Source organism: Lutra lutra, chromosome 17, assembly GCF_902655055.1.
Source record: "Lutra lutra chromosome 17, mLutLut1.2, whole genome shotgun sequence".
In the NCBI taxonomy this organism is placed as follows: domain Eukaryota; kingdom Metazoa; phylum Chordata; class Mammalia; order Carnivora; family Mustelidae; genus Lutra; species Lutra lutra.
Window position 1 is genome coordinate 10,877,585 of NC_062294.1, and position 22,210 is coordinate 10,899,794.

The following is a 22,210-nucleotide window of genomic DNA, read 5'->3' on the forward strand; positions in this document are numbered from 1 at the left end:
AGTAAAAAATAAAGCTTTATTTTTTTTATTAGTAATTCTAAAGAGTGTTTTGTGCCTGGGCTAATAGAATTTTCTGGGCTAACAGGAATATTCTGTAATTGCACTAAAACAGTAACCACTGGGCTTAATATAGCTACTGAACACTTAAAATGTGGCTAGTGCAACTGAGAAACTTTATTTTTATTTTATTTCATTTTAGTTGAGTTTTAAATTTAAATAGCCCTATATAGCTAGTGGCTAACATATTAGAAGGTCTTTCTCATTAGAAGGGCAGAGTTAAATTATGGTTTATAAGCTTTTTTTTTTTTTTTTAAGCTAGCATTGATCTCTAGCTAAATCCTTCTTGCACAGGAGTTTACTGGATCTAAGATAAACTGGCATCCTGCTGATTATGCTTTGTACCCAACTAAGAATCTATACTTGGTTGTCAAGTTCATTTATTGAGTAATCCAATGGTTCCCACACTTTGAAGCAAACGAGAATCACTTGGTACTATTTTTTAAATCCCAATACCTGGGTTCCCACCTCTAAACTTTATTCAATGAGCAAGGATGATGCCCGGGCATTGGAACTCAAATAAGCAGCAAAATTTGGGAGGCCCAGATATAACTTGTAATCAGTGAGTAACCTGGGAGTGATGAGATCAGGTACATCAAAAAAAGGGGTTGACAAGTGTCTCTGAGGAGTTATATCACTGACAAGGCATCAAAGCTGAAGGTCGCCTGAAACTGATGGCGTTCCTGATCTGTGGTGGCCACACCCACTCAACCTTGGCCATTATGACCTAGTCAAGTTGTTGGTATATTTAGAAGCTGTTCAGTATAACCAAGTATCCATTATGCTGTTGCTGGTCTCTATTTCGTTTTAAATCTAAGTAAACTTGCAGGTGAATGAAGTCTATTTGGTCATTGTCAATCTGAATATGAATCTTAACCCACGACCACTGCTGCTGGTGAATCAAAGTGAGCATCGCCATTGTAAGGCTAAAAGTAATTTCCAATTTATACTCTTTCTTGTAATGTCGTTTATGCTATTCTTTATGCAGCTTTCTAAATATCTAATTTTTTATCTTTTCCTCTGTGGCATCTGGATTTGGTTCTCTTGCATAGAAAGACATTTGTCTCCCAATATTATGTGTGTTATCTATCCATTGCCTTGTGTTTTCTTTCATTACTTTTTTTCTATGCTTATATCATTTTAAAATATTCAATTCATCTGGCATCTATTTGGATATAAAAATATTATTTGCTTTCTTAGAAACTACAGCTTACTACATTCTATACTGATTAATTTCCTCACATATTTTCAATCATACATCTATCTTGGGCAAATCCCTAAATGTATTTGGGCTTAGAAATGGATGTTCTCTTTTGTTCTTTCCCTACGCTTTAATGTGCCAGTATAAACCTGTTTTAATTAGTATAGACTTATAAAATTTTCCTAACATGTAGGTTCTTCTTACCACTGTTATTTTTTGCTAACTTACCTATTTTCTCATATACACTTTTTATATGTGAAATTCAGAATGATTTCACTTTTATGAGTTATTTTAGGTAGAATGAGTAGCTTTATGATACTGTTTTCCACTTCAAAACAGATATGACTTTGCATTTAATCACATCTTCTTTTATGTCCTTCGGTAATATTCTAAATATTACTTTTAGGTATCTCATACATTTTCTTCTAGGTTTTTTTCCTTGATATGTATTCATTTTTGGTTCTATTTTAGGTGGAGTATGTATTCCTTTTATATTGTCTATTGTTATTTATACGTAGAAAGAGAAATTACTGATTTTAAAAATTAATTTTATTGTTAGGAACGTTATTGAATTATTTTTTTAAATAATAAAATAACCCTCTTAGATTTTTAAGGGTTACATTGTATCAGTGCCAAATCTTATCTCCTCCTTTCTAGTTAATGATTGAAAAATGCTTGTTAAGTTCAGAACTTAGAGTCACATTAGGAAAGAGAGCTTAATACATTGGTTTTCTAGAAAACCTGGTTGCCTAAGTATTTACAATCAAAGAAACATTTCAAAGGGACAGAACTGTTCCAAGAAAGAAGAACTCCAAATGTAGCCTCCTGAGACTGGGAAACTAGAGAAGCCAGAAATGAACATCTACAAAATCACATCACAGCAGTGGCAAGAGGGAATGGAGAAAAGGGGGTGATATTTTCTTTTTTTTAAGATTTTTTTTTTTAATTTATTGATTTGACAGAGAGAGATCACAAGTAGACAGAGAGGCAGGCAGAGAGAGAGAGAGGGAAGCAGGCTCCCTGCCGAGCAGAGAGCCCGATGCGGGACTCGATCCCAGGACCCTGAGATCATGACCTGAGCCGAAGGCAGCGGCTTAACCCACTGAGCCACCCAGGTGCCCAAGGGGGTGATATTTTCATTGAAGGGTCATATGGGAGAATGTGAGATACAACTAGAAGGTGTATTTAACACATGTTATTCCCTGGTTGACAATTTGAGAATGATCCTGAATATAAGCGTGCCCTCTGAAGAGGGCACCAAATCCAATCTCCAGCTAACTCTAATCCCTTCTTCAAATAAATTTTATTTTGCCTGCATAGAGACAGGTCATTTTGAAGAATGCAAAACAACAGTGCCATTTATCTTATCTCGTTGTATATGTGTGCCTGCAGTTCATAGGGATTCTCATATATATATGTATATTACATAAAATATCACATATGGCTATAAAGTTCCAAAATATGTGTGTCTAAGGAAGTTTAAGAGAAGGGACTGACATAGTACATTATAGAATGAGCACAGATGAAGGAGGTAAAAGAAACCAAATGACATGATAGAGAAGGTAGCTTCCAAACTGACCGTTCTGATCCACGACTGAAGCCACATTAAAAACCCTAATGCGGGGACGCCTGGGTGGCTCAGTTGGTTAAGCAGCTGCCTTCGGCTCAGGTCATGATCCCAGCGTCCTGGGATCGAGTCCCACATCGGGCTCCTTGCTCATCAGGGAGCCTGCTTCTCCCTCTGCCTCTGCCTGCCATTCTGTCTGCCTGTGCTTGCTCTCTCTCCCTCTCTCTCTCTCTGACAAATAAATAAATAAAATCTTTAAAAAAAAAAAAAAAAACCCTTGGGGCGCCTGGGTGGCTCAGTGGGTTAAGCCGCTGCCTTCGGCTCAGGTCGTGATCTCAGGGTCCTGGGATCGAGTCCCGCATCGGGCTCTCTGCTCAGCGAGAAGCCTGCTTCCCTCTCTCTCTCTCTCTGCCTTCCTCTCCGTCTACTTGTGATCTCTCTCTGTCAAATAAATAAATAAAATCTTTAAAAAAAAAAAAACCCTAATGCGGCCACCGTTAGTCATGCACTAACAGGTTAATCATTTTCAAAAGGGTGAAGAACTCGTAGTTAAACAGAAAAATAAATGGGAGGTTTCCTGAGGATACAGACAACTTGCATTAACAATATCTTTTTGGCATTGAAGTAGAGGCCGGTTTGAAAGGCACATGCAGCTTAAAGCATTCTCCAGGCCTTTGTCCAAGGACTGAGGAAGTCTTGTGATCCATCAAGCTTGACGATCTGACATGTTGACATACACGCCATCAGTACTGTTGTAGTCCGTATCACCAGAAATTATTTTTGCAGGCTTAAGTTACCAGAATAAGGGCTCAGCGGGGGAAAGAGCTAGAAAAGCTGTACCGTGCAGCTAAGCTTGCAACACGCCTCCCACCTGTATTCCTGCCTCCTTGGGTTTTCTATTAAACTCACCCGGTCACGTACTTATTTGATTAGAAACAAATATATATATATTAAAATCTTTGCAGGTAGTCTTTCTGCCCTGCCTGGCTTTGAGAGTTGACAACTCAATCACTCACGGTGACAGTGGCGTGCATATTTTGTGAATATACTATTATGTTACAGGGGCCCTGGGTTTTTCATAGCCCAAACCCGGGAATCATGACATTAAACATGTCTCATTAAAAAAACAAAATAAAACTACTCCAACTTTAGAAATATGCTAAAGGTTTTTTGTTTGGATGAAATCCATAAAAAAGACAAAAAGCAAACTATTCTGTGTAGAAGAATCATGTTTACCTAAATAATTCATAAAATTGGTACCATCCCGTTCTTTGCCTGTGTAGTCTACAGTATAAAAGAAACCTGGGCATGCATCAGAGATAATCTGGATAATTTAGCTATAAAGTTCCTGCACAGGTTGATCTATTTAAAATAGTTTCTAAGATGTTACTTTCATGATATTTCAGCACTTGTTCTTAAATGAATGAAAATTACACCTTACATTTACTTTTTCAATCACTTACAATAAACTGGCTGAAAAGTCTTTTGATCATAGATGTTGAGGGATTTTATTTTATCTTCCATTTGAGAGGAACAATTTTAGCGGCTTGCATTTTCTAATTTTTTGTGAAATATTTATATGCCATCTACTAGAGTACTTTGTATAAATTACATTTACAAGCTTGGACTATAAATTTTTTTCTAAAGAAATGTTTTAATGTGTAATTTTACAAAATGCCATATATCTGTCAAGTTTACAGTTTTATTAAATATGTGTGTGACCTGTATAGATAATGAATAAAATATTTTGTCTTTCTTTTCAATGATTATTTGTAAAAAGCAACAGGGCATTTCATTAATTCTTTCAGGTATACAGAAGTCATTGTTTTCCAAAGAAATGGAAAAATGTTCCATGCTCCTGGATTGGAAGAATAAATATTGTGAAAATGTCTATGCTACCTAAAGCAATCTACACATTTAATGCAATTCCGATCAAAGTACCATCCATTTTTTTCAAAGAAATGGAACAAATAATCCTAAAATTTATATGGAACCAGAAAAGACCTCGAATAGCCAAAGGAATATTGAAAAAGAAAGCCAAAGTCGGTGGCATCACAATTCCACACTTCAAGCTCTATTACAAAGCTGTCATCATCAAGACAGCATGGTACTGGCACAAAAACAGACACATAGATCAATGGAACGGAATAGAGAGCCCAGAAATAGACCCTCAACTCTATGGTCAACTCATCTTCGACAAAGCAGGAAAGAATGTCCAATGGAAAAAAGACAGCCTCTTCAATAAATGGTGTTGGGAAAATTGGACAGCCACATGCAGAAGAATGAAATTGGATCATTTTCTTACACCACACATGAAAATAGACTCAAAATGGATGAAGGATCTCAATGTGAGAAAGGAATCCATCAAAATCCTTGAGGAGAACACAGGCAGCAACCTCTTCAACCTCAGCCGCAGCAACATCTTCCTAGGAACATCGCCAAAGGCAAGGGAAGCAAGGGCAAAAATGAACTATTGGGATGTTATCAAGATCAAAAGTTTTTGCACAGCAAAGGAAACAGTTAACAAAACCAAAAGATAACTGACAGAATGGGAGAAGATATTTGCAAAGGACGTATCAGATAAAGGGCTAGTGTCCAAAATCTATAAAGAACTTAGCAAACTCAACACCCAAAGAACAAATAATCCAATCAAGAAATGGGCAGAAGACATGAACAGACATTTCTGCAAAGAAGACATCCAGATGGCCAACAGACACATGAAAAAGTCCTCCACATCACTCGGCATCAGGGAAATACAAATCAAAACCACAATGAGATATCACCTCACACCAGTCAGAATGGCTAAAATTAACAAGTCAGGAAATGACAGATGCTGGCGAGGATGCGGAGAAAGGGGAACCCTCCTACACTGTTGGTGGGAATGCAAGCTGGTGCAACCACTCTGGAAAACAGCATGGAGGTTCCTCAAAATGTTGAAAATAGAACTACCCTATGACCCAGCAATTGCACTACTGGGTATTTACCCTAAAGATACAAACGTGGTGATCCGAAGGGGCACGTGCACCCGAATGTTTATAGCAGCAATGTCTACAATAGCCAAACTATGGAAAGAACCTGGATGTCCATCTACAGACGAATGGATAAAGAAGATGTGGTATATATACACAATGGAATACTATGCAGCCATCAAAAGAAATGAAATCTTGCCATTTGCGACGACGTGGATGGAACTAGAGGGTATCATGCTTAGCGAAATAAGTCAATCAGAGAAAGGCAACTATCATATGATCTCCCTGATATGAGGGAGAGGAGATGCAACATGGGGGGCTAAGGGGGTAGGAGAAGAGTAAATGAAACAAGATGGGATTGGGAGGGAGACAAACCATAAGTGACTCTTAATCTCACAAAACAAACTGAGGGTTGCTGGGGGGAGGGGGGTTGGGAGAGGGGGAGTGGGGTTATGGACACTGGGGAGGGTATGTGCTATGGTGAGTGCTGTGAAGTGTGTAAACCTGGCGATTCACAGACCTGTACCCCTGGGGATAAAAATATATTATATGTTTATAAAAAATTAAAAAATAATAAAATAAAAAAATTTAAAAAATAAAGAAGTCATTGTTTTCCCCAGCGCTCAAGGTGGGGATCAAATGAAGGAAGAGTGAGGATCCCTACAGCAGCATTTCAATCCAAGTTGATGGGCTTTATTTTCTTTGTTTCTAAATTCACAATTGTCTTTTCTTTCTCCTTCCATCACACACTCGTATAATGGCTTATGTGTTTCCTAACTCTCTTTCATAGATTTCTTTCTATCGTCTGGGGCAAAATGTGAAGCTCTTAAAGAAAACTGGCATGTTGTGCAGGGTCTGTATACAACCCAGAGAACCTTTTTAAAAATGGGTAAAAACATACCAAATAGAGAAAAAGAATTTGGGAATGATATATTTACAAAATACAACCAAGGGTTGAATTCCTTATTACGTGTATCAATTAAAAATTGTACTTTGGCTTAAAAAAAAACAAACCAAACCCAAATTGATCTGTGTTATTCCAGATGAATTGTCAAGAACTGAGTACAGCTCACCATGTTTCGTTTCTCCTGCTTTGACAATTGTAGATTCACAGACAGGGTGTTTCCCTTAGAGCAGCACCTGAGTCACTGGAGTAGAATAGAATTTTGCAATGTACCTGGGATGAACAGGCACCATGAAGATGTGTGTGAGGCCAGGGATCTGAGTTGTACCTACACCATAACTTCGCCTATCTTATGTGTACACATAGTACCTTTTGTACCAAGTCTTAATTTTGATTGTGACATTCAAAGCTATCCATCAATTTTCTTTACCATAACCAAAAGTCTCCTTTAGACCTTCCAAAACTTGACAGTCCATTCTGACCAGTAGACTCACTGGTTATTACATGAGATACTATATCTCTGGGTATTTCCAATGTCTACACTTTTGTTCAGCCTTTTCTAGCTATATAGAATAGCTTCCTTAATCCTCCCAGAACCTAAGTTATCATGCTTTATTCAACACCCATGTGAACCCAGCTTTTTTGACAAAGTCAGTCACAATGATCTGTATATTCCACCAATTTCCAAATTCTAGAAGTCTGTATCCCATATTTGCATGCTTCTCTGAATCATTTTTTGGTTTGTTCTGATGTGTTTTATCTCTTTGATGACATTAACGTGAGCTCTTTTAATACCTCCCAAAATTATTTTTACAAAGTTAGACCCAGATTAGGAGATTGATGTATTCAAATCTATTCATTCATTGATTTTTTTCTGTAATACACTCAACAAAAACCATGTACCACACTAGGTATGCAATGCCAGAAATGCAAAGATGGAAAAGATAAACCCGCTCCCATAAAAAGGTTCAAAATTTGTAGGGGAGAGAGAAATGTACCATCCTAACTCTAAATGTATTAAACTGGTAAACATAAATGCACTAAAAGGCAGAGGTGATCATGGGGGAAAGGAGTCACTATAATAAAGTACATTGTTTCCGTTTATTCATTTATTCATTCCCTCATTCAGTCATTCAACAAACACTTAGTATTTGCCTGTTGCATGACAGGAACTCTTTTTTTTTTTTAATTTAAATTCAATTTAGTTGACATATAGTATATTATTAATTTCCAGGCTAGAATTTAGTGACCCATCAGCTGCATATAACACCCAATACTCATTACTTCCAGTGCTCTCCTTAATGCCCATCACCCTGTTACCCCATCCCCACCCAACCTCCCTTCCAGCAACCCTCAGTTTGATTCCTATAGTTAAGAGTCTCTTATGGTTTAACATGCCAGGAATTCTTAAGATTTGGATGCTGAGATGAAAGGTTGGAAGATACAGCCTCTATTTTCAGGGTGTTCACACTCAAGAGAGGAAGACAGTGAGTAACCAACAAACTATAGCATAGTCTAAAAAATAGCATTACCTTGACAATTAATTGTGATAGATGTCAGCTATCTTTACATCGATTAGTTTGGATTAGTTAGGGATATTATTATGCCTCTATTTCACCCTGAGTACCTCATATCTTTTTTTTTTCATTTGTTTATTTATTTGAGAAAGAGAGAGAGAGAGTGTGTGTGTGTGTGTGTGTGTGTGTGTGTACTAGTGGGGGGAGAGGCAAAAGGAGAGATTCTCAAGCAGACTCCAAGCTAAGCACAGAGCATGATGTGGGACTCAATCTCATGACCCATGAGATAATGACCTGAGCCTAAACCAAGAGTTGACACTTAACCGACTGAGTCACCCAGGTGCCCCAATATCCGAGAACCTCACCTTTAATAAGAGTAAACAAAAAAAAGCAAATGGCGTGGTCTAGGTTTGGATTTCCCCAAGCTTAATGAACAGAGAAACAATTCTCATGGTTGATCCATCATTTTAAGAAATGTCAAAAATGTACCTTTTACTTAACATGGCTAAATATTACCATGAATTAGCCTCTACTTATCTAGTTTAAAAACCCAATGCTTAATTGAGAAAGAGAGTAAAAGATAATCCAAACACCTAGTTAAAATAAATACCTCATTAAGCTTTCATTGTTACTGGTTCATAATTACTGTTTATTTTATCCCTAGTTTGAATGGTTCCCATGAAATTAACTCAACCATAATATCCAGTTTTTCTTGCTCTTCTACACTTGAGCTTGCTTTGGATTTTAAGGCAGCTTTTCTCAAAAATGCTTGTAGGCAACTTCTTCCAGCCTGACTGTTAGGGTCTCTCTGGAGACAGAGCTGGGCTACTTCTTTTCAATTCAATTTACATCAATAAACATGCGTCAAATGGCCACCAAGTGCTTTAGAGATAACAAAGGTGAGTAAATCACAGTCCATTTCTTCCATGAATTGATAATGTACAACTGAGTTCTAGGAACTTTCAAGAGAGAGGCAACTGACTGATCAAAGAAAATTATCATTATGTGCCCAAATAGGCTTCCAAATTATCTGTGTGCTAAGAAGGATGCTTCATTAAGTTACTCATTTTCTCTGGTTCTAGCAGCTCAGCCAGAGGGAAAAAAAAAGAAAGAAAGTTCTTTGATTGCAGTATGTTGTCCCTGGCCCACATAAGATCCAAACCAATACCGTTCTACTAGCAAAGATCCTTTCTTCACCACCAAGCAAACTGCGTATAGCTTCATTCTCCCACCAGGTGTTCATATACAATCAACCAACTGCAAATACCACCCCACTCTACTATAAACTTCCTCCTGGTCAGTCTCCTACAGGAGCTATGCCCTTGCCCATAATATACAGCATTTTACACACTTACACACTTCTAAAAGAATAGAGAATGGTTTATACATAAATCATATATATGTGTATATTTATATCATATAAAAATACTCCAAATATATATACAAACCTCCATATACTAGAGAGAGAGAGAGGGAGATGTTCAGAAATCTCTGAGTCATCAGAGTCAATAAAAGGAAAAATTCTCTTAACCAAGATTTAAATGAAGACCATGCAAAACCAGTTATTGGACAAAACCTAAAAAATTTTCTACAGATTTTATTTCTTAGATTTCCACACTATATAATGGGCATATAAGATTTTTTTCCAATTTGAGGTCTCTGAGATAAATTTACCTTTAGAATTTTCAAAAGTTATACCATGAAATGAATATTAACTTATTTTTTCTTGAAAAATGTTTCCTAAGTAATTCCAAAAATTCTCTTTCTCAACTTAGTTTAGGAGATTTGTAAACAACATTCAGAGATGACTCTATCTCTTTCCCTGAGAGACTGTGTATATGTATTCTGTCAAAGAAACATACCCAGATGCTGTCTTCTTGTCGATATTGTTTCCAGTTCCTGCCACTGTCACTGAACATCAGGAGGTAGCTGGTCACCCAGTTGGAGCTCCCGTATCCCCCCTGGGTAGCCACAGCGGTGGTCTCCATTCTCTCTCCAAGGTCAATCTGCAACCACTGGTATTTGTTTGACACAAGTGGAGACCAGCCACCAGCTCCTTTTATGCAAACAGAAACAGAGAAAAATGGGCAAAAGATTCGTTACAAATCCGTGAGTGGACTAGAGATGCTAGCAAGACTGTATTTCTGGATGGAATTTAATAAAGTTAAATTTCCAAAATATGAAACTTCTCATAATTGTAGAATAATACAGAAAAACAAGAATTTACTATAAAAGGAGGAAGCTTGTGTTAATTATGTTCATTTCTAGGTATTATAACTCCCTGACACTGGGGAGAACCAAGGATCTTATCGAAAGTTTAATTGGACAGGTAGACATTCCTGTCTACACTTGGAACTAGCAGGTTTGCTGCTCACACACGATTAGGTAATGATTTAACTTTCAATCGTGGTTCACACTGTGGTGGAACTAGAAAACTGCCTTTGGTATCTGATCACGTTCAGACTTCCTGGAGAAAGAAGTACAGCTTTAAGCCTGACAATACAGATGGTCAAGGAACTGTCCCTATCCCCACTGTGTTTACAGTCCTGTGGGAATAACGGACATTGAGAAGCATGTGTGAAGCACAAATATTAATGGTGAGACAGGTGCAGGGAACAATAATACAATAAATGATGGCAGGGAGTTCTATCCAGCGGAAGGCTAGACCTGGCTGGCAACAGTGGATGAGAGGCAAATTAAATTTTCAGAAATTTTGCAAGCTGATTGTTAAATGTAGCCATGGTGGGAATATTTAAACCACAGAAATTGGCAAACTCTACAAATCAGTCCGCACACCCAGCCCAGCCAATTCACTAATATGACACTGGTTCTATCCTGTCCCTGGAAGGGGTTGGTGGATGGGGGATGGAAGATGGGGGAGGGACTATCAGGGAAAAGGTCACAGAGTCGGGAGTGCTTGAGCACTCGAGAGTGAAAAATAAGAATCTACTGTATGTTCACAAGTGTACAGGTACAGCAGAACTTATCACATTTCCTTTATCTACTGCACACCAGAAATATTAGAGATATGACTACTGTATGTCTTGTTAAGATATTTCATACTTCCAGTTTAATTCAATAATGCCTTATTTGGGCAATTTATTTAAGTAATACTGACATTGATAATTATATAAGTAATATGTAATCATTGTAAAAGTCACGAAATAGGATTTAACACCTTCTTGAATTCATAATTATTGAATATTCAGTATCTATTAAGATGAAACTTCTATTACATAACACCCCAAATAAGAATATAAGCATCCTCCTCCCTCTCTGCCTGCCTCTCTGCCTGCTTGTCCTCTCTCTGTCAAATAAATAAATAAAAAATAACAATCTTTAAAGGAATATAAGCACATGTTTTCTTCCCCCCATTCTTCTGTCACCCACCTTAAGGCTCTGCTATAAGGTCTAATATTTAAGTAGAAGATCACCTCGGTGAAGTAAGTCAGGCAGAGAAAGACTGTTATCGTATGGTTTCACTCAAATGTGGAACATAAGGAATAGCCCAGAGGATCAAAGGGGAAGGGAGGGAAAACTGAATGAGAAGAAATGAGAGAGGGAGACAAACTGAGAGTTACAGAAAGGAGTGTGTTGGGGGCATGGGGTAACCAGGTGATGGGTATCAGGGAGGGCACGCGTGGGGATGAGCTCTGGGTATTCTATGCAACTAATAATCAGCTGCTCACGAATGGGAACTGACCGTCCTCTTGTCAAGGCCTCAAAACTGAGTCAATACAGCATTTAAAAAAGAATTACATGACAATAATATCTTCTTTCGATGGTATGATACTAATATTTTGGTCTGATTCCCAAGTTACTCACCACATTGTCTTTAGAACTAGATTCTTTTTTCCCTCAAATTACCTTTCTTCTTGGAATAAGTCATTGTTCAAAAAGTGTCTTCCACTCCGTACATCAAAAGTATAATGCTATCTCTCCAATGCTCTCTCTCCCTTTGATCGAAAATATTTATACATATTATAATTTGTATTGGTTTGTGTTTACTTTTCATTTTCTCTGTAGCTGCTCTTAAAGACTCTGTGGTTTTGCCCAGTAGTCTGAATGAGTGGCGTTCTCTTGGTCACCAATACCGCTATAATGTTTAAGTCAGAGGAGAATATTCTCATATTTTGAGCAGGAGGGCTTGTTGGTACACATGGGCTCCAGCTGCATTTTTGGTGTCCTGGTGTCATTTATCTAGCACAGCTCTGCTCTCCCCAAGGAGCAGCCCCTATTCTTGTAGCCTGTTATCTACATGGAAGAGAATTTGTTCTTGAATGATCTGAAGACTATCTTAAATAGCACCCTCCCACAAATAGCCCAGGAAATTTCTGAACCCTCCATGGGACCTGTTCCCACAGCATTACTTTTTAAAGCCAGGCCAAATTTCCTTCATGTTCCACTTCTCCGGATGTAATGAAACTCCATCCTACCTTTTCCCCTTATTCTACTTTACTTAATATTTACTGAGCAAGGGAGGGCTTTGTATCAGGCACAGTGTGAAGGTTTGTTATCCTACTGAATAGAGGACAAGTCATATAGGGAGAGTCTGAATACCTTGCTGTAAGTCCACAGAGCTGCAAGAGGCACAGAGCTCTTAACCAGGACCCGTAGCACCTCTTATATCATTAGGATAAATAGAATTGGTTATTTCCCAATGGATGTAGAAAAAAGGGAGCTGAGAGAGGTAGGGGAACCCTAGAATTTAGCTATCAGGCAGTAGAGCCAGCTTTCCTCCCTCAACTTAACGAAAACCATGTCTCTCAAGTACAGACACGGGAATTGGGTAATTATTTCCCTCCACTGTCCTCTCTCATCTTACTACTTGTCCTCAGGATCTATCCAAGTCCGGAAGTTGACAATTTCCTGAAGTCTGATGCTACCCAAGCATCCACAGTCCCTTTATTGCTACAGCTGCGTATCTCTTTGTATTTTTATCATTTTTTTTTTAAACACAGAAAAGTTGGAAAAGAGTGAATGAAGTGTCCCCAGCTGGCCATCACCTCAACCTGACATTTCAACATTAGGAATTTTATCACTTTCAGCTTATACCTCTGGGAAAGCGCTGATTGTTTCGGGTCTTGATCTTTCTCGTTAATTTCAACAGTCTGTACACTTTTTAATATAGAATTTCATAATCTTTCTCTAGCATTTTGACACTCCTTGATAGAACAGTATTTAAAAAGTGAACACATGAGAGGAGCACAGTGAGGAAAAAGGAATCAGCAGGACTCTGGTGAGTTAAAATTGGATCATCAATTCTCATCAGGAGAAAGAGGTACCTCTCACTGACCGCTCCCTCTTCCCAGCACCGCTCACTGTTAGAGCTGCACTACCCGATTTGAAACATTCGCAGTTAATTGACCTTGAACATTTCAATTTCTCACCTGCGGTGAAAAGGTACTACTGATATGCAAATTAAGCTATATCATTAATGAGGTACACCAATAAAGTAATGGAAATTCGGATGCTCTTGGGCTTTACCAAGTTAAATCGGCCACAGGGAACCCAGAGATTCCCCACGGGGTTTTAAGCTGTTCGGCTCTTCGGAGGCACGTGGTCTAAGATGTGATGGAGTGTTACGCTTGTTCTAATTTTAAAACAAATGCCGAAGAGTAACATGGAAAATGCAAACGTATGGATATGGGTACAGAGATGGACAGAACATGGCACACTTTGGCAGTGGCAGCCTGCGGGGACAAGTTAAAAACAGTAGTGACAGGAAATGAAAGCTGACTTTAGGTAATAGGAGCCACATGCCCACCGCAAAGCACCTAGCTTCCTGGAGCCATGCTGTTTTCATATTTACTTTTTTTAATGGAAAAAATGAAGGGTAACTCCAGCTGATGGTGAACTCTAAATTACTATAAAGTAAAATATAAGAATTCCTTCTTTTATTTATTAACCAAACATTTTAGCAGTTCAACAAGGATTATTCATCCTTAAGGAAGATTTTTAATATGCCCATGTGTTCACAATCACAAAAGACCAACACCTACAGACCAAAGACCACCTGTTCATAACCCCATCTATTCCATGGTTATTGACACTTAACCCACAAAACAAAAGCAGGAGTCTCGTCCCCTCGGCTCACTTTTTTCCTATTCCACTCTCCTTTTTCTCCAGCTGTGGCCTCATCACTGAGACTTGGCATAATAAAGTGTCATAAGTCTATCCAAACAAAAACATTTGTTGACTCTTCATATCATAGCCTGAAAACTCACATTTAAAACTGAAAATCCTTCCCATTGATGAGACTTTGAAGTTAAATGTTGTAGTATTTGTTCTGAGAATTAATCTCAAAAAGCATATTAAAGTGCCTATTAATTTCTCTCACACACAGCAAGCATGTGGATACGTGGTCGTTCCTTTTTGAATTGTAAAACAATTATTATTACTATTGACTCCAAATAAAGATTTATGATCACAGCACTAAATTCAGTTTTGAAAATACTTAATTCCTGAATGACCACAAACACAGCATCTCTTTTATCTGTTGCCTACCACTTTTAAACATCAGTTTCCTGGGGAACTTGCTTCGATAAAAACCGTTGCTGTGAATCGTAAGGAAAGAAAAGCAAACTATGAATTGTCTAGTGCTTATTGTATGTTAAACACTCTACTAGAAATTTTATGTATCATATTAAGTTTAATTACTAAAATTACCTAGTGAAGTGAAATGTCCTAACCTCTCTTCAAAGAAAACTCAAAAAAAAGATTTACAGAGGCTAAGTAAGTTTTCCTAGTATTATGCAAATTAAATTTTCCCAATGTTCTACAAATCATTTTAGTGTAGGTAAGAAATTAGTTATTTTTAAAAATAATTTAGGGGCACCTGGGTGGCTCAGTGGGTTAAACCTCTGCTTTCGGCTCAGGTCATGATCTCAGAGTCCTGGGATCAAGCCCCGCATAGGGCTCTCTGCTCAGCAGGGAGCCTGCTTCCCCCCCCCCCACTCTCTCTGCCTGCTGCTCTGCCTGCTTGTGATCTCTCTCTTCCTCTGTCAAATAAATAAAAAAAATCTTAAAAAAATAATAATTTAATCTCTGTGAGGATCTCATTTTAAAAGTCACTTCCTTTTCAGTTCTTCACCCCTGAAATATTCAGTTCTTTACCCCTGACATCATAATTATGGGCAACTATCATGGCCCATAGAGGTTAGTTTCAGTCTAAGAATATATCCAAATAATTTACTCAATATTATTTAAACATAAATAATTGGCTGGTTGAATTATGTTCAAGATCCATATAGCCCATGTGCCAGATATCAATAATATTTCATTCTGCTCATGGAGACACATCTTACAATTTCAGGAAAGTGAAAAGAAAAATTGAAGAAAAAAATACTCTTGGGTGAAGCCTTAAAATAGAGAAAAGAATCACCTCTATCCCCTGCTAATATTAAAAATGGCACCACCGCCATTCCTGGTGGCCATCAATGAGATGACGTGTCACAAGTTTGTCAACTTTGTAAAGGTACAAACTGCTCAGAAAGGAGTCCTGCTTCCTTCGCAATATTTGAAGTGTAGAAAGACACAAGTGTTCAAGGACACAAAACACAGTGACCACAGCTGAATGACAGTCCTAGCTACCATTAAGCCATCTACATTTTTAAGAAATGATTGGCTTAATTAAAATTGCCATAAGAAAGTTTCCCTCTAAGACAATTACTTCTTTTTCACATGTGATTTCAACTAGATTTCCCCCAAGAGTCTAAGTTTGCCTGATTATTTTGATCATGACATTAAGTTACAATAATGTAAGGAAACCAAAAGAACATTGTGCCAATACTTGTTTGGCTTCCTTAAATGGTTTTCGGTGTCCCCAGGCCAGCATTTAGGACTCTTAACAACTTGGTATCATTACCAGCATAGTTTTTTTGGCTGAGAAGAAAACACAATACTTTCAGTGCTGTGTGAATTGCTGATCTTTTTTCACAGAACACTCTGGAATCTTGGCACTGCCTCCCCTGGTCCCAGCGACTGTTACAGGGATGAACGTGTCACCTGAGCCAGGCCAATGGAGCAATTCCAGGATTCTGTTGGAGAAGGAGAGACCCTTTTCTCTGCTCCGAAAGCCGAAAGGATGGGATTCAGGCATCCAACTGCAGAAGCTATCTTTGTGGAAAGCCTGCCTGAATGAAGCCAACACAGAGGGAAGCGGAGGTGGAAGATGAAGCGAGACCAAGTTCCGCTGGCACAGTCAGCACCCCTGAGTCCAGCTGTGCCTGCAGGCCATTCCCTGTGCCTTCCAGTTCTATGAGTTAACCCCTTCACTCATGCTGAACCCGCTTGGGGCCACTGCTTCAGCAATTCTCCTCTTTCTCTGCCTCATTTTTTTTTTCTCTTGAATGGATCATTCCCATGGATGTAAAAGCATGCTGTTATTCTTCCCATTTTTTTAAAAAAAGCTTCTCTTGCCTCCAGTGTACTTTTTTCTGCTTTTCATGTTGTCATTCTTCGAGTAAGATGTCCACTCCCACTCTGCCATTCTTCCCATTTCCTTCACACTCAAGCCAACTATAACTAGCCTTTCACTCTGTACCACTCAACTGGACCTGCTCTTGTCAAGAGGACAAAAGAACCCCATGTTGCTAAAACAAGTGCTCAGATTTCAGCCTTGCTACCACCTGGCCGATGGAAGACATTTGAACATTTTGGCTCCCCCAGCGTTTCGGTATACTTGGTTCACTTAGTGTCCACAAAAGCTCCTTCTTTTAATTTTCTTCCCAGCTCACTGGTTGCTGCTCCTCAGTCCCCACTGCTGGTTCTTTTATGTCTTATCACTTCTGAGGGTTCAGATGGTCCAGGGCTCAGGTCTTTGCCTGCTTCTTTTTTGTCCACACTCACCTTTCATGATCTCTCTTGGCCTCCTGGATTTAAATATTACTCATGGGCTAATAAGTCCCTGACTCAGAGCTCCACCCCATACCTCTCTCCTAAACTTCAGACTTGGACATTCAACTCCCTCCTTGATATCTGTAACATTTTCTAAACCAAACTCCCCTTCTTCCCCCTAATCCTACTCTGTTCACACCCTTCCCTAGCCCAGTTTATGAAAATTTCATCCTTCTAGTTTCTCAGAACAGCAACAAGAAGTCATCCCTTTTTTTTAAATTAACATATAATGTATTATTTGCTTCAGGGGTACCGGTCTGTGAATCATCAGTCTTACACAATTCACAGCACTCACCATAGCACTTACTCTCCCCAGTGTCCATCACCCAGCCACCATATCCCTCCCCCTCCACTCCCCAGCAACCCTCAGTTTGTTTCCTGAGATTAAGAGTCTCCTATGGTTTGTCTCCCTTCCATCTTGTTTCATTTTTTCCCGCCCCACCCCCACAAGCCCCCACCCTGCCTCTGAAATTCCTTATATCAAGGAGATCATATGATAATTGTTGTTCTCTGACTGACTTATTTCACTTAGCATAATACCCTCTAGTTCCAACCACGTTGTTGTAAATGTCAAGATTTCAGTTTTTAGATAGCCGTGTAATATTCCATTATGTGTATGTGTATATATATACATACACCACATCTTCATTATCCATTCATCTGTTGATGGACATCTAGGTTCTTTCCATAGTTTGGCTATTGTGGACATTGCTGCTATAAACATTCAGGTGCACGTTCCTCTTCAGATCACATTTGTATCTTTGGGGTAGATACCCAGTATTGCAGTTTGGGTCATAGGGTAGCTCTATTTTCAACTTTTTGAGGAGCCGCCATACTGTTTTCCAGAGTGGCTGCACCAGCTTGCGTTCCCACCAACAGTGTAGGAAGGTTCCCCTTACTCCGCATCCTTGCCAACATCTGTCATTTCCTGACTTGTTAATTTTAGCCATTCTGACTGGTGTGAGGTGATATCTCATTGTGGTTTTGATTTGTATTTCCCTGATGCCGAGTGATGTGGAGCAGTGTTTCATGTGTCTGTTGGCCATTTGGATGTCTACAAAGAAGTCATTCTTGACTTCTTTTTTACCATGTTACCAACATGGTAACAACAACAACAACAACAACGAAAAAATGCTATTGGTGCTGCTCACTTCTCCAGATCTATTTCCCCATCTTCATTAGCACTCCTTTGGCTCAAGCAACATGATTTTACCCTGCGTTCTTGCAAAAGCCCCCAAAGAATCTTTCTGCTTTGTCCTTAGCTCACTGAGACTCCATTCTCCATGCAACAGATTTGTAATATCATCCCTGTGTTCAAAACACCACAATAACTCTCAGTTGTCCACACAGTGAAAGACAAGATCATCACACATGGCCCATAGAGTCCTAGATAATCTGCCCCCCTTCTACCACTCCCACCCATGTCTGCCCGGTCCTCTTCCTCCCAGCTAACTCTCCCTTCAGCAGCAAAGCCCTCCCTGAAGTTCTCTGAAAAAACACCAGTCATTCTCTTACCTCCCATCCCCTGCCCAGCAAAGCGATCCTTCCTGCCTGGAGGCCTCTTCTCTGACATACACTGGCCTGCCACTGTCAATCTTCACTCAGATCCCGTCCTTCCTGTAAAGGCCTGTATCCCCTGACCTCCCTTGTTACAATTCCTCCTACCCAGTAATCCTACTCCCATTTGTCTTACTCGAAACCACTTTTTTCACTTTTTTGACAGAAACTGACGCATAGTATATGATTTTCTTATTTATTATATTCATTGTTTATCCTTTATCTTGCCCTATTAAAATGTAAGCTCAGTGAAGCCAAGAGTCTTTGCCTGTTTTATTCACTGACAGATCTGAAGTGTCTAGCACATGGCCTGACACACAGCGGATGCTTACTAAATGCGTACTGCATAAAGGAAAGAAATAAATCTGTAGCCATATAGATATAATAAGACTGTGTAAATTCATACATCAAACTAGGGGCAAAGGAAGAACTAGAGCCAAACTAAGTAAAGGCACAGGACACTTTCTTTGAAGCAAGGTATCATCAATGAGGTTCTCCAAGAGAAAGCTCAAAGCACTTGGTACATACACACACATGCACCCACTGACTACCACTTGCCCCAAAGTTATACAGTTTAATCACTTGTAAACTACATTTCCTAGATGTATTTACGGCTTTGTTTTTGGATTTTTGATACAGTGAAAAAGATGCTTTTCACTTCATTTCCCCAGAAAGGCTCTAAATTAATAACACCTCACTCAGTCCTCTGAGGTTTTAGTTCTTTGCTGTTGATCCGTTTTTTCCCTCACGGCAAATTGGCAGACTGACTTTCTGTCCCACTTCTTGTACTGCCAGAGCAAACATTTCTGAAATCTTTAATAATTCAGTGGATTGAAAAGTAAATATTTACACCCTTTCTCTGTTTGGGCATTTTGATTTGTATATTTGATTTGCAAATTTTGTGACAGCCAAATTTACTCTGGAAAGCTGGGGAAAAGTTATAAAAGCACTAAATTCTGTGCCGGCAAGTTTTACTTCATTCAAATTAGTCATTTTAGAAAACTGACTTTCAGCACATAATGTCTAGAAATTCAAATGATAATCAGGACTGCCTCATGTTTTTGCTTTCTAAGCCCATTGTGATGCTTTGCTAGAAGTTTCGATTTAGATCTATTGCAGTGAGGCAGGTCATTTGAGTAAATGACCCCATGCATCAGAAAGAGCATACTGACAATATCCCAGAGGTTTAAAAACCATTTTTTTGCTTCCGTACCTTCTTTTTTTTTTTTATCTTCCTTAGCCAGACAGAGATGATAAGCTGTCATGAGCCAAATGTCCTCATATTACTGCTTCTGGGTCAACAAACTGAAGTCACTCTCTTGTACCAACAGACATCATTTCCACATAATGGCTGGAAAAGGCAGTGTTACTAGAGCATAGTACATCAAAAGGGTAAAAAGTGCAAAACCAATCCCAAGCGTTTGATTGATTAAATCATTCAATACTTTCTTAGTTTATAAAAATGCTAAAAGCTATCAAGATAATATCATATTTGCAATTAAAGAGTTATGTTTACCTCTAGGCTTAGGTATTTGTTGAATTCAGTCTCGAATATACATACTTTATTTAACTCCATTATTTATTCCTTTTTAAGTGTTATTTCATTGTGGGAATTTTTATTTTACAGGCAAAAGGAAAAACTATCAGTGATGCTTGTGACATGACAGCCTTCACGTTCCCCTCACTTTGACTTAGACAGGCTCCTTCCTTAGTATAGGTCCCTGATTTCCCTTTTCTTAGATCATTTAATTTAGGAAACTTGAAACTGTACATTATTTTTCTGCCCCTTAAGATATAAATCTTCATCAAGACTCTTTCCAGGTTTACAATCCAAGAATGTCTTTCTCAAGGACCTGAGTCATCCCTTGAAATGCAGTCATCAAGAAAGATAGTGCCTCATTTCCCAGTCTCTGTGGGAGGGTAGGAGCCTAATTTCCCTAATCATCAATTAGCGAACACAAACGTGTAATCACATTGACCAACTTCCCCCCTAATGCTCTTCAGCACTTTTCTACTGGCTCAGCCCAGTGCTTAAAAACTCTCCTACCCTTTGTTTCAAGAGTTGAGTTCAGTATCTCTCCCCTATTGCAATAGTCTTGACCCTCATTACTGTAGTTATGAACAAAGTCTGTCTGGCCTGTTTACCCAACCCAGTGCAATTATTCTTTTGAGTTTTTTTAAAATTTTATTTATTGTTGAAGTATAGTTGACATACAATATTACATTAGTTTCGGGCATAAACAACAGTGATTCAACAATTCTATACATTACTCAATGCCCATCATAATATAGTCATCATCCGTCACTATATGATGTTATTATGATGTTACTGGCCATATTCCCTATGCTGTAATTTTCATCTCTGTGACTATTTTTCTTTAAGATTTATTTATTTGAGAGAGAGCATGTATGAGTGTGTGCATGTGAATGGGGGGAGGGGCAGAGGGAGAGAATCTTCAAGCAGACTGCTCCAATGCAGAGCCCTATCTGACGATCCATGAGATCATGACCCGAGGTGAAACCAAGAGTCCAACGTTTAACCGACTGAGTCACCTAGGTGCCCCACTCTCTGTGACTTACTTGTTTTGTAACTGGAAGTTTATACTAGTGCAATTTTTCTTTGCAGGAGGTTAGCTGTGGGTTTCTTATTTGGAGCAATGTGCTTTTCATTTTTCTGTCTCATGTATTATAGTCCCCCAGAAACCATTCCACAATCAGAGTCCAGAAGCGGAAGACAAAGAACAATGCTTAGAAGAGAAGGAGGGTCTGCCTGGAAGCTCAGCAGCGGGATTCTTCATGGTAGTGACATTCTGCAGAGACTACTGCACATCCGCTCCATCTATTATACTAAAGAATGTCACAACTAACTTCAGGGAATCTGAATAGCAACAAGAAGTGTCATGGAGCCCCTCCAGCAAAAGGGAATGGCCTTTGACAAGAAAACAGTCAAGGAATGGACTGGCCACTAAAATTGGCACTGCATACCAACAAACATGTAGGGTTAGGACCAACCCAACCACACTCAGCAGATAATTGCTGACCTGGGACACAAGGATCCAGCCAGTGATCTTGGGGTAATCACCAACACAACCACCAACATATGCCAGGGGAGCCTCTACCCAGCCATGCCATGTATCATCTGAGTTCCTCATATGCCAGCTGCCATTTTTTAAAGAACTAGAAGAAAGATTAGGAAATCGGAAAATCTGAGCATTTATCTGGAAGGGACTGGCACAACCAAAGGAGGCTGCTTTACCCAGAAGATGCCAGAGAGGCATGAGGTGACCTGATATGTGGGCACATATGGGAAACAGTCTCTAAACTGATAAACAAGTAGGATCTTCCCACCTTGAAATGAAACTCACAGGTGCTAAAGTGTAGACAAATGAAAACTATGTGGTGTTTCCATGTTAATTCCTCAACTAACATAACCTACACACTCAGAGATTTGAAACTGGCTGAGAAAATCAGATCAACTAATATTTCAGATCTAAATGATTAATGTACTGTAGTATCTCCATGAGTATTTTATGTGCCTAA

General features: G+C 38.9%; 1 protein-coding gene and 1 long non-coding RNA gene across 4 annotated transcripts in view; one reads left to right on the forward strand and one right to left on the reverse strand.

The window, feature by feature from the left end:
* Window positions 1–22,210, reverse strand: part of CNTNAP4 (contactin associated protein family member 4) — a 249,365-nt gene that overhangs the window by 165,337 nt on the left and 61,818 nt on the right. For both annotated transcript variants that reach the window (XM_047712348.1, XM_047712349.1), the window contains exon 3: window positions 10,078–10,271. In XM_047712348.1, coding sequence (XP_047568304.1) covers window positions 10,078–10,271 — 194 coding nt within the window. The remainder of the gene's footprint in view (window positions 1–10,077; window positions 10,272–22,210) is intronic.
* On the forward strand, window positions 10,074–16,602 carry LOC125089875 (uncharacterized). 2 transcript variants are annotated; one of them, XR_007124088.1, is made up of 4 exons: window positions 10,074–10,378; window positions 10,484–10,600; window positions 13,368–13,618; window positions 16,157–16,602. It is a non-coding gene; the product is annotated as an uncharacterized LOC125089875 (long non-coding RNA). The 2 variants fall into 2 exon arrangements; XR_007124089.1 differs by having other exon boundaries at window positions 10,075–10,324.